This window comes from Microcaecilia unicolor, chromosome 9 (genome assembly GCF_901765095.1).
Source record: "Microcaecilia unicolor chromosome 9, aMicUni1.1, whole genome shotgun sequence".
Lineage (NCBI taxonomy): Eukaryota > Metazoa > Chordata > Amphibia > Gymnophiona > Siphonopidae > Microcaecilia > Microcaecilia unicolor.
This window is the reverse complement of record NC_044039.1, coordinates 100363639-100376270: the sequence shown is the minus strand read 5'-3', so window position 1 is coordinate 100376270 and position 12632 is coordinate 100363639. Positions and strand designations below refer to the sequence as shown.

Below are 12632 nucleotides of genomic sequence, written 5' to 3'. Positions count from 1 at the left end.
GAGTCATCACGCGATATGTCAAGCTCCTTCCCCCCGAGCTCCTGCCGATACTGCTGGCCATACTCTCTCATGCACAGCTCACGGAGATGGGTGTTGTTCTGTTCCATAAGGGTGTTGCTTTGTTCCATAAGGGTGTTGTTTTTTTCCATAACGGCATACATTTTCTCCAAGAGGGCAATGGTCTTATCTGATTGTGCGCTGGTGCTCTCCATCACCTTCTGCACCTGCGCACATATTGCGTTAGAGGAACGCTCGAGACCCTCTGCCACTTTTCCTAGCAGAGAATGTATGCCGTCATTCCACTTGCCCTGCATCTCCCACAAACGACGACGAGCCTGCCATTCTTCCATGGGCGTTCTGCGCGGACGGGCCGTGGACATCTGCGTAGCGACAGAAATGGGGGTGGCATGACCATCCAATGGGGGTGTGACATCAAGTAGGTGTAGTGTGACTGTTTCATCGTCATCCACCTCATCTCCCCCCTGTGTCGGCGTCAACAAACAAACACCTAAAAATAGAAAGTAGAAAAGGGAGAACTGCAACGAAGTTACACAAATGTTCTCATCTTGCCACAACATACAAGCAGAAGAAAGTACACACGTGATTCCGCTCCATCGGGTTGCGAGGGACATGGTGTTGCAGGCCCTGGTGAAAATGTTGAGAATGTTAAATCTCCCTGTACCGGACGTCGTGTGGCACATGGTGTTGCTGAGGGGAGATAAGATAGAGGTTTACAACCTATGGTGTAATTTGCAATGTAGGCTTCAATCTCCTTAAAAAGCCAAAAGAAGGAAAGGAAACAACCAGCAGTTCGGTCACAATACTTACGCGGAACCACGTCACTACTAGCCGAGGAAGGGGAAGAGGTGACCCTCCTTGTTCCTAGCTGAGCAATGTCGAAAGAACAGGAAGGGGCAGAGGGGGGTTGGTGTCTCGCACACACTGTAATACAGGGAACAAAAGAACACACGCTCAATGGCCCTCAGTGTCTCCCACTATGGCAATACTTATGTACCTATTTTCCTTTCCAGCACACCGGCTGGACATCACAGCACAACTCACCACTGTCTGTGTCCTCTGGCATGGGGCATGATAATGCGGACTCCTCCATAGGTACACCTGTAAACATAGACAGAGAGGAGGTCGACACAAACAGTCCACAACGGAAGTTGTCACACACACACATATTCCATTGCTTGCGCAACATTAATCAAACTCACCTTCCAGCACACCACTGGCATCCTCCGACGTGTTGCCACCAGCAGGAAGTCCGACAACCTGCGCCTGACCAATGGTGGACAACACAGCATCCTCCAGGGGGGTCAGCTCCACATCACATGGAGGACCACCCCCTGTACCCCTTGCATGTTCCCACTTCCGCTGTGCCTTCACTTTGACCATGCCCCTGAAGTCGTGCCAACGGTGCTTACATTGCTGTACAGTGCGCACACGCACACCCAGAGCATTCACCTCTGCCACGATGTCCCGCCATATCCTGTTCTTTTGTCCAACCGTCAGCCTGCCCTTCTTAAAAAGCCTCCCAAATTCGGCACATACACCACGAACCAACACCTCCAGCTCTTCTTCCGTAAATTTGGGAGCACGCTTCCGCTTACCATGCCCCTCACTGCCAACTGCCTCCTGGTCCTCACGCCACGAGACATTATCCTCCATTGCTTCCACAGACATAAAATGTAGCCGAAGTTAAGACCTAGAAATTGAACACATATCAATCCGCCACCACCCTGCCACACTGGAAACCAGAAAGGTGAAAACAACAGAAAGGTAGCCACACACCACACACACGGACTACCTAACAGCAATAGGATGACATAAAAATCACATTGGTAAACAACCATACGCTCATGTGAACTTCTTACCAAAATATTAACACGTGCAAGAAGGAAGGTGGCACACAAAGAACACCTAAAACAAAACACCATGAGGAAAAGACGTTAAACACTGCTAAATGGGATGAACAGCTGAATTTTTGCTAACAACATTTCACACTTACCCGTGCCAATAATTTTTTCCAGTGCAACTTAACAGGCGTCTTCGTCTGAACCGTAATTTATTATTGTTCACAGCTCCCAGGCGCGATTTGCAAAGCCACACTTGGAAGTATACAGGCAAAACGGTCACCCACTGTGAAAGACGAAAGAAAAAAAAAATAAGGTTAGCGCAAACAAAAAAAAAAGTTATCACAGATACATTCTGCGATCATATCATTCCATCAAACTATTTTAGATGCTGATCCGAAGCAAACTGGACACAACAATTCAGAAACCTTACCTCGGTTCCCAGCGGTGCTTTCTCGAAACTGTCTGCACGGGTTTCCGATCTTCTATGCAGTTTCTTTCCTGCTTACAGTTTTGCTAAAGGTTATCAGGTGTCTCATACAGATTGAAAATCTGTATCTGAGGAAAATCTGCGTGAAATCAGCTCCGCTAGTACTCGGCAGGAACCATAAAACAAAACTGTATTCAGTATCGACGCACGCCTATGACATCACAGGCGTGAGACAGCCACGCCTACAACACACGCTTTCCGAATAGACCAGTGCGCATGCGTTCCGTATGCTGCTACGGCAGCGTTTGCGAAAGTTTCGGGAATCAGGGGTTGCAATACCGCACCAAACTTTTTGGCGCTGTGTTTTTGGAGCATGCTTCGTTATTTGAGATTCGGTAAAGGTTTTAACGTTTCTGATTTTTTTACGTTTGTTTGATGCATCTACCACTAAGTTCTAAACAATTGCTGCGGTCACTGCCATTATGTAATTCTGAGAGCTGTTATCAGCGGTTGGAGACAGAAATCTGAAGAGAAGCAGCTTTATTGCAGAGGTAGGAAAATAGTTAAACATATGAAAGCAATTCAGAGCTGGGTGACTGGGATTGTGCAGTATCTTGAGAGAAATGATGAACGAGGTAAAAAAAATTGAGTTTGTTAAGGGGGGAGGGGTTAGCAGGACATGTGCTGTCTGAAGCATGAGGGAGAATGTTTCATGGAGAAGGGGAGGTCAAGAAAGGGCTCACACAAGCCTAGGGAGGAGGAGGTAAAGGGACCAATAGGGACAGAACCTGCCATCAGGTAGCAGGGGTGGTCCCAGGAGGCAGTCCTCGATTGGAGGGAAAAGTCATACCCAGCTGTCTCTCAGGACAGAGATTGTAAGAATGACCGGGAAATAATAGCAGGTAGACAAAAGAGCCAAGCTTGGCTGAGAAAGGGAGGAAGTCTTTGCAGGAGAATACACCACTACTATATTACATGCAATGCATTGCTCATATATCTTTGCAGTGAGGACTGCAGAGGTAAAAATCCTTAGACGTGAGAATAACAGTAAAGGCATTAAACACATTTTAGGGCCACACTATAAGCTAGTATAAGGCTGTCAGGGGACAGAACAGGGGGTCTTTTATTAAGGTGCACTAGCGTTTTTAGCTTGGGCTAAACATCAGTTGGTACTAAATGCTGAGACACCCAAAGGAATATAATGGGTATCTCAGGGGTCCTTTGACTGTGGTGCGCCGAAAAGTGGCCTTTGCTGGTGTAGACATATGTATTGGACGCGCACAGGTTAATTTTTCAATGTACCTGCAAAAAAGGCCTTTTGGGTGGCTGAAAATGGACATGCGGCAAAATGAAAATTGGCACGCATCCATTTTGGGCCTGAGACCTTACCACCACCCATTGACTTAGCAGTAAGGTCTCATATGTTAACCGGGTGGTAATCGTCAGCGTGTGTACACGGCCGATTACCGCCCAGTTAGTGCCACGTGGTAGAAAATAAAAAATATTTTCGGACGCGTGTATTGGATGTTCGTAAAAAATGGAATTACTGCCCAGGGCTCGCGATAGCTGGGCAGTAGTTCCAAATTGACGCGCATTGGACACGCGTAGGTGCCTACACGCCTTAGTAAAAAGGCCCCTCAGTGTTTAGTGCCAGCTGATTTTTAGTGCGAGCGAAAAACTCTTATCACGCCTTAGTAAAAGACTTCAGTAACTCTCCATTGCTTCAGGTACAAAGCTTAGATAGTGAGTCCATTAAGGACAGAGAACGTACCTGCATTACTATATGTAAACCACTTTGGTTGTACCACAGAGAGGCAGTATATCAAATCCATGACCCTTTACCCTTTGCTATCGTTAGAAGTTTTTTTCTCCTCAGTCTCAGAATACCAATAACCAGATGGATAAGGTCCCTGTATTTTCTCAGCTGGAATTACCAGGTGGAAACAGTTTATCCTGTAATTCTCCTATCTTTCCTATTTGCATATGAAATTCTTCTGATAGAGAACACATTGTGTGACTGACTTTCTGAATGGGAGGGGAACATTTTCTCTCATCTCAGCAGGAGCCAGAGCTCTGTCACCTCTGCAGAAGCCTGTGGGGACCTGATTGTCTTATATTCACCAACATATTGTCTGTTATCTAGGAAATCTGCCTGAGGAAGTAACTCTGTTCCTAAGACAACCTGGAACTGACGCAGCTCATTACTGTGCATCTGCTCCAAAACTCAACAAAATTGCTCAGCCTGGAGAAAGCATGGCTCTAGGACAATTAAACAAAGGACTCACCATGGATGAACTGTTGGAGATCTGTGTTCAATCTTTTGGTGAGTCCTAGACTGCTTTGTTTTACCTTTGCATATAAGAGTGATGGTTTTTTTTTTTTTTTTTAAATGATCCTATTTTCTTGCACATCAGGGCAGAAGCCTGGTTACAAGATTTATTCAACATGCTTTAAACTCTATTTTTGTATATTCTTCTGTTCTTGTGATGTTCTGGCTTTAATGTACTTTGGTTTTCCTTGACTATATCTATTAAGTCCTTTCATTACTGCTGCTTTAATCCTGCAACTCTCTCTTGCTCTCATCTGCACTGTCTCTTTCTCTGCTCTGCAGTGTCTGTATCAATTTATTGCCTGTTCTCCCTTGCCTGCCATTATTTCTTCTTTGCAGTTACTGGAGGAGTAGCCTAATAGTTAAAACAGCAAGATGAAAACCAGGGAAACCCAGCCAAGATCAAGTTTAGTATTACTTTCTATCCCACCATTTGGACGACCATGTAGGTGGCTTACAATCATCAGATGAAATAAAAATAAAAAGAGGGTCAACACAAGACAGGATAGAGGAGGGCAGGAAAGATTGGGGGGTGAGGGTGTGGCTGACTAAAGGTAGGCTCTGGTGTCTTCACAGATCCTCCTTGTGATCTTGGTCAAGTCAATTAACCCTCTTTACCTCAGGTCCAAAGGTGAAGAGCAATTTTAGAACTGCATGCCTGCACTTAAATGCGGGGTTAATTGGCATTTATGTGCATAAGTGCCCTAGGCAGTATTCCATAAGGGCATGAATAATTACTAAAGCATGTGAATGCAAGGGGGTATACACATGGGCATGTTTCCTACATACACACTCAACTAATAGAATGCTGTTAGTTGTGCATGTTGCTTGATGCACTTGGGTGTATCCATTTACTCTTGCCATTGACCTAACATTCATGTTCATTTCTACATTTAGTTGCATAGATACAGGTTTATACTCGTGTTCTAAAATGAAATCTGGGCACCTAGATGGTGTTATCGTATAGGCACTCCCTGCACTGCATTGAGGTGCCCAAATCTAGGCATCTTTTAGTATAATTGTCACTTTAGACTATGATCCCTCTGTGAATGGAAAATACTTAATGCAGCTTACAGAGCCACAACAGAGAAAAGGTGTGAGCTAAATCTAAAATACCTTCTCTTTATAGTATTTGCTTTCTCCTATGAAGTGGAGGAGTAGTCTAGTGGTTAGCGCAGCACACTTTGCTCCTGGGGAACTGGGTTCAATTCCCACTATAGCTCCTTGTAACACTGGGCAAGTCACTTAACCTTCCATTGCCCCAGGTACAAGTAAGTACCTATATATACCATGTAAACCACTTTGAATGTAGTTGCAGAAACCACAGAAAGGCAGTATATCAAGTCCCATTCCCTTTCCTGCTTTCTCATCTCCTCAGCAGTAGCTATGTTTCTATATATTATATCTTGGAAACAAACACAATCATGCACGTTCTCTCTTTTCAGCCCGTGTTTGAAAACGAGGCATGGGCTGAAAAGAGAGAATGTGCACGATCACGTTTGTTTTTTGGCACGATCTCTTGACGTTTTGCTCAGCTCCAGATGCTGGTTCTCAATTTCTCTGTGTTTCCACTAGAGCGGACTATGATTGTTGTGTTGTGCCACTACATATGTATTTTGATTTGAGACTTATGCACCTATTGTAGTTTGGTGGAATTGATCCCAGAGGCAGGCGTTTCTTACACTGAAACACAGCCCATGTTGGATCACCATTAAAGCACACTGATCCCATTCTTGACAGCTCTTTGTGCTTTTTTCTAGACTGCTTGATTTGTGTACTTTGACCCTCTCCGTTTTATGTTATATATTATACCTGCCTTTCCCCTCATGCTCCCAGTCTGCTGTATTTCTCACTCTTGCTACTTACTGGTGATGATGCTTCCAGTACAATTAGAGTTTTTCTGCTGTTGTAGAGAAGGGCTCAGCAAGTCTCTAGGTTTGTCTGGTTATAAAGGTGTTGTTTGACTCTTAACTCAACTGTGCCCACTGTACATGTGGAGGGGCATAATCGAACAGGGCGCCCAAGTTTTCCTGAGGACATCCTCGCAGGATGTCCCGGCGAAGGGGCGGGGAAACCCGTATTATCGAAACAAGATGGGCGTCCATCTTTCGTTTCGATAATACGGTCGGGGACACCCAAATCGAGAAATTTAGGTCGACCTTAGAGATGGTCGTCCCCGATTTTCAGCGATAATGGAAACCGAGGACACCCATTCCAGAAACGACCAAATCCAAGCCATTTGGTCATGGCAGGAGCCAGCATTCATAGTGCACTGGTCCCCCCTCATGTGCCAGGATACCAACTGAACACTCTAGGGGGCACTGCTGGACATGGATGGAGGAGAGGGAAGGGAAGGGAGAGAGAAGAAATGCTGGACATGGAGGGAAGAGAGAGGAAGGAGATTAGATGAGGGAAAAGGAAGTGAGGAGAAAAACTGCACATGGATGGAGAAAATAGGAAGAAGCTGGATCCACTGGACAGTCAAGTCTGCGGAGGACCAGAAATGAAGAAGAAAGGAGGAAAGAAAAGAAATAAATGGAAAGGAAGCCCTGGAAACGGAGTCAAGGGAACAGATAGAGAGCAGCAGAATCAGATACTGGGCCAGCATGGTGAGAAAAACAAAGTCACCAGACAACAAAGGTAGAAAAAATTATTTTCATTTTAGTGTTTGGAACATGTCCACTTTGAGAATTTACATCTGCTATCATATTTTGCAGTGTATAGCAACGTGTTTCTTTCTGTTTTTTTCTGGCATTGTGCTTCTTAGGATTTCAGGTTAATTTTTGAAGAATTTGAATAGGGGCTATCTCTATTCTGCATGCATGACTGCAAGGCCAAGTGTCTGAATAGGGATCTGTTTGTTAGGTTCTGAGATTTTGATAACATATTGTTTTTCAGAGTTGGCAAGACTGTCTGTTCTCCTAATTCCTGGTCTGTATGCTAATTTGGTTTGTGTCATTTTGGGTATACTGCAGAGATTTTCTTTTCCTGGTAAAGGGCTTCTAAAACAGACATCATGTTATGAGAATCAGGTTATCAACGCTAAAAGTTTATATTTATTTACTTATTTATGGCATTTTATCCCACATTAAACATGAATTAGATTGGAACCTGGGAGCATTTAATTTTTTTTTCCTGGACAGATTAATGCATTGCTGCCCCCCCAGGCTCTCTCCCCGGCTATAGCCAGATCTGCAATTTGGGGGGGGGGGGGGTGCAGAGGTGGACGGGGGGGGGGGGGGGTGAACACAGAGGTGGACCGGGGAGAGAGCCTGTTAAACATTTACCAGCACACCACTGCCTGTACAGCTTGTTGATGAAGCCTCATTTGGAATCATATGTTCAGTTTTGGAAAAGATATATGAAGGAACATATATAAAGGCTATAGATGCTTGAAAAACTAATTATGTATTCCTTACAAAAGGTAAGGGACAGAGGAGACATGATACAGACATTTAAATATTTGAAAGGTATTAATACACAAGAAACAAACTCTTGCCAAAGGAAGTGAACCTGGAGAACTAGAGGACATGATGTTGCTTTTGAATCTCCCTACTTTCAACGTCACATCAGGAAATATTTCTTCACAGAAAGGGTGGTAGATGCCTGGAATATTTTCCCAGAGGAAGAGGTGGAGACAAAAACAGTAATAGAATTCAAAAAGGCATGGGATAAACTCAGAGGTTGCCTTAATAGCAAGAGGATGGCAATCAAGCACAGGCACCTCAACTCAGAATAGCAATGAAATAACTTTTACTGGTGTGCAGGCAAAACATTTTTGCTTAGTTTTCTGTGTTGTTTGCAGGGTTTTTTCCCCCATTTTGTTTTTATAAATTTTAATTTTGTTCTTCTAAATATTTGTTTCAGGTCATTGTGGGCCTCTTTTACTAAAATGTGCTAGCGATTCTTGAGTGGCAAATGAGAGGAAGCCTATTCAATTCCTATGGGTTTCCTCTCATTTGCCATACCGGGAGTCACTAGTACAGTTTAGTAAAAGAGGCCTTTTGTTAATTAATAGGTGGCTGCAGTTGCTGCCCCCTCCCAAAAGCAAAAGCCCAGCTTCTGGCAAACCATCCCATCCCACTAATCAGTTTTAGGGAATTATAGACATTTCTTCTGTATCCTTCTTGGCAAAGATTCTGGAGAAATTAGTACATGAGCAATTACAAGATTATATTGATGTTCCTGTTTTTTTTAGGTCAATATCATTTTGGATTTTGATACGAACACAATACTGAAACTTTGTTATTTTCTGTTTTGGATTGTGTTCATCGTGGCTTTGATTGTGGCACAGATTATGTGAAGGTGACTGGATATTTCAGCCACCTTTCATATAGTGAATCATAGTTTATTATTATTATGTATAAAAGCCTTAGGGATTTCAGGCTTAGTTCTTCATTGGTTTGAGTCATTTTTGAATGAGACTACTTCGAGTCACATTGAATTCTGAAGTTTCTTCATGGATAGATATTTCTTCGGGGGTACTACAAGATTCCTCACTTTCTGTATTGCTTTTCAATGTTTTTATTGCTCCATTTTGCAAAGTCCTTGCTTGTTTGAGCATTTATTACAAATTATATGCTGATGATATACAGGTTGTTTTCCAATAACAGATATCTGATATGTTTACTTTACTTGGATTATGTCTGAATTCAGTGAATTCTTGGTTGAAAGCTAATAAATGTAATCTAAATATGAGTAAAACATAGATATTGTTTTTGTCAGGAAAGAACAATGCTGATTTCCCTTGAATATTTACTTTTGATGACTGTGATATTCCAATTGTTGGTGAGATGAAATACTTGGGAGTTATCTTTGATTCTGTTCTTATATTGAAGCCACATTTAAAGAATGTTTGTAATAAAACATTTTTTATATCAACAGTTTTTATTGATGATAATCGCCATTGTGAACATAATCAAACATTTCGTAAACATAAGAACAGGTCACAGTTGCATGTATACAGTATCACTGCATCATCAATATTTTCTAACACCCTTTTTCTCCCCCTCCCCCCCTTAACGTCATCACATTAAACTATTACTTACTTCATAGTGTCTAGACTTTCCACTGCTCCCTTTATAACAATTTGACACAGAAGAAAAGGGACCCCATTACAGTGGTCAAACTTATAGCTATACATAGTAAACTCTTTATATTAAATATCATACAGTGAACATACGCTTTTCCTTCGTATTCCCACTCCCCCTCCTATCCTCCCTCCCTCCACCCTCCCCTACTGGACCTATTAACAGTTCAAAATCCTGCTCCTCCCAACTGGTGTAAGGGTATCCCAAAACGGGGACCAAGTTTTACAAAATTGGTCTCCCCTTTTTGAAGCCAAGTCTCCCACTCTTTTCTTCTCCAGCATGCAACATTGCATCATAGCTCCTCTCCATTGCGGGACTCCAGGGGGCTCTGGTTGTAACCATAATTGTGTGATTGTTCGTTTGCCCATCAAGGTCGCCCTTTTCAAAAAAGCTTTTAGTCCTTCAGGTGACTTTCCTCGGATATTGTAAACCTCAAAGAGTTGGCCTGGTGATGGGTGCCATTGTACTTTCCACATCTGAGACACATGGTGCCCCATCGTTTTCCAGAATTGAAGCACCAGTGCACAGAACCAAAACATATGTCCCAAAGAGGCTCCCAATTGTCCACACTTTGGGCAATCATCTGTAGCTCTGATGGTCGCTTTAAAGGCTCTATGTGGTGAGATGTAAAGCCGTAAAATAAATTTGTATTGCATTTCCTGCCATACTGCATTTTCTGTCGTCTGGTATACGCCTGTCAGACACAGTTTTATTTGCTCCGAGTTGGGTTTCCATCTCAGTTCTTGATGCCACTGCTGTGAAACACTTGTGTAGTCTGAAGTCCCCTGCAAGTCTCGAAGGTGTCGGTGAAAGTAACGAAGTGGTACTTTTAATTGGGCCTCTAGGCCAAGTAGGTCATTCATGGAGTCCCATATTTGCTGTGTAAGGTCTGTTGCAGGTAATGACCTAACATAGTGTTTAAGCTGTAGGTACGGAAAGTGGTCTTTCTGTCCCAGTCCAAATTCTTCACACAGAACTCTAAAGGGTTTAACATTCCCATTCTCAGACACCACCTGAAACAAATATTTAATGCCACAATTCTCCCATTTTTTAAACAAAGCGGAGCCTCCCCACTCTGGGAAAGCTAAATTACCTTTAATGTAATAAAACATTTTTAAACTAAAATATTTGAGAAACTTATGTGACATTTTAGTGCTGAGAACTTTTGTATTGTTGTTCAATCATATGTATTCCCATTTTTTGACTATTGTAATGCTTTATGGGATTGCCAAATAAATCTCTTCAAGTTTTTCAGGTAACTCAGAATGCTACGGTTCGACTGATCACAGGTTGATTATGTTATATACATATTTCTCCTATCGTGAAACAATTACATTGGCTCTCCATTGCCTGGTAGATCAACTTTAAGATTATTATGTCTGTGTTTTCAATAGAGTTGCATGGGGACAGAAATCTTACCTGTCCCTGCCCATCCCCGCTGGAATCTTACCCATCTCCACCCATCCCCGCAAGAATTTAACCTGCACCCACTCAGTCCCACAAGAATTTAATGGTACATTTAAAAAAATTCCAGTCAGCTCTCTCAGTCTCTCTCTGGGTTCGAGCTGCATCACTGCAGGCAAGGAAGAAACGGAAGTTGGAACTTGGAACACTCTGGTGCACACATGTATGACTTGTCTCTGATTCACTGGCACTGAGAGGTCGCCACATGCACACGCCAGTAGGTCAGGTGACATCTGATGCATGTGCCTATGTTAGAGCTGAGGTCTGCGCATCAGCCCGGGCACAGAGAGGATTAACAGTAACATAGTAAGTGGCGGCAGATAAAAATCTGAACGGTCCATCCAGAATGCCCAATATTCACACTCATTATTCACAATTAAATCAACAATGAATGTGATATTATATACTTCATTATGGTCTTTCTTTGGAGTTTCTGGGATATAGGCCATGAAAGTCTGCCAGGCCCTATCCTTATGTTCCAACTGCTGAGTGGCCATCGAAGCCCACTCCAGCCTATTTGTCTTCTCATTTGCGGGATACAGACCGTAAAAGTCTGTCCAGTACTATCCTCATGTTACAGCCACTAAAGTTGCTGTCTAAGCCCTTTCCAGCCCATCCTAAACCAGATTGCCATATAGGATACACAAACCATATGAGTCTGCCCAGTATCGGTCCTAGTTCATCACAGCTGGAGTTGCCATCTAAGTGTCACTCTACACATCCAAACACAAGCAGCCATTTAAGTTTAGGTTTTTTATAACTTCCATTTTCTAATTAGATATACTCTGTGTTCATCCCATGCCTTTTTAAATTGTGTCACAATTTGTGTCTCTGCCACCTTCTTAATGGAGACTTTCCGCATCTGTGCTGTTAAAGTAAGGAGAAGGAGGAGGAGACAGAACTCAAAGAACTTGGTACTCGGTGGGTGAGAGGCTGGTGCAAGTGCAGCATACATTTCCACGGGAACCCCGCAGGAATTGTTTTTGTCCCCACGTGAACCCTTCAGGAATTGTTTCCATCTCCATGGGAACCCCACAGAAACTGCTTCTGTCCCCACAGGAACCCCGCAGAAACTGCTTCCGTCCCCACGGGAACCCCGCAAACCCTGTTCCCATGCAAGTCTCTAGTTTACACATTACATTACTCTTTAGGTATGTACACCCATGCATAATATTATAATGTTCATTGTATATGATATCTTAGTTTGAATTACAGATTAACAATAGAACTAGTAGATCTTGCTGTAATTTTTTTTTTGTTCCACCCTCTATTAAGGGTATAAAAAGATTTGAGTCTTCAGTACTTTTGGCCATTCAAGAACCAAAATTATGGAAGGATTTGTTCCCTTGTGTTAATTTTTATTTGGATTTTAATCTTTTTAAGAAGAATTCAAAACTACCCTTTTTAGTAGATTGAGCTCTCGCTAAACATCTTTGTTTTCTTGATGAAAATCGCTTAGA

General features: G+C 42.9%; 1 protein-coding gene across 1 annotated transcript in view; it reads left to right on the top strand.

The window, feature by feature from the left end:
• Positions 1-2860: 2860 nt before the first annotated feature.
• Positions 2861-12632, top strand: part of RASGRP1 (RAS guanyl releasing protein 1) — a 139370-nt gene continuing 129598 nt past the window's right edge. The window contains exons 1-2 of the mRNA XM_030213685.1: positions 2861-2924; positions 4433-4612. Coding sequence (XP_030069545.1) covers positions 2861-2924; positions 4433-4612 — 244 coding nt within the window. The remainder of the gene's footprint in view (positions 2925-4432; positions 4613-12632) is intronic.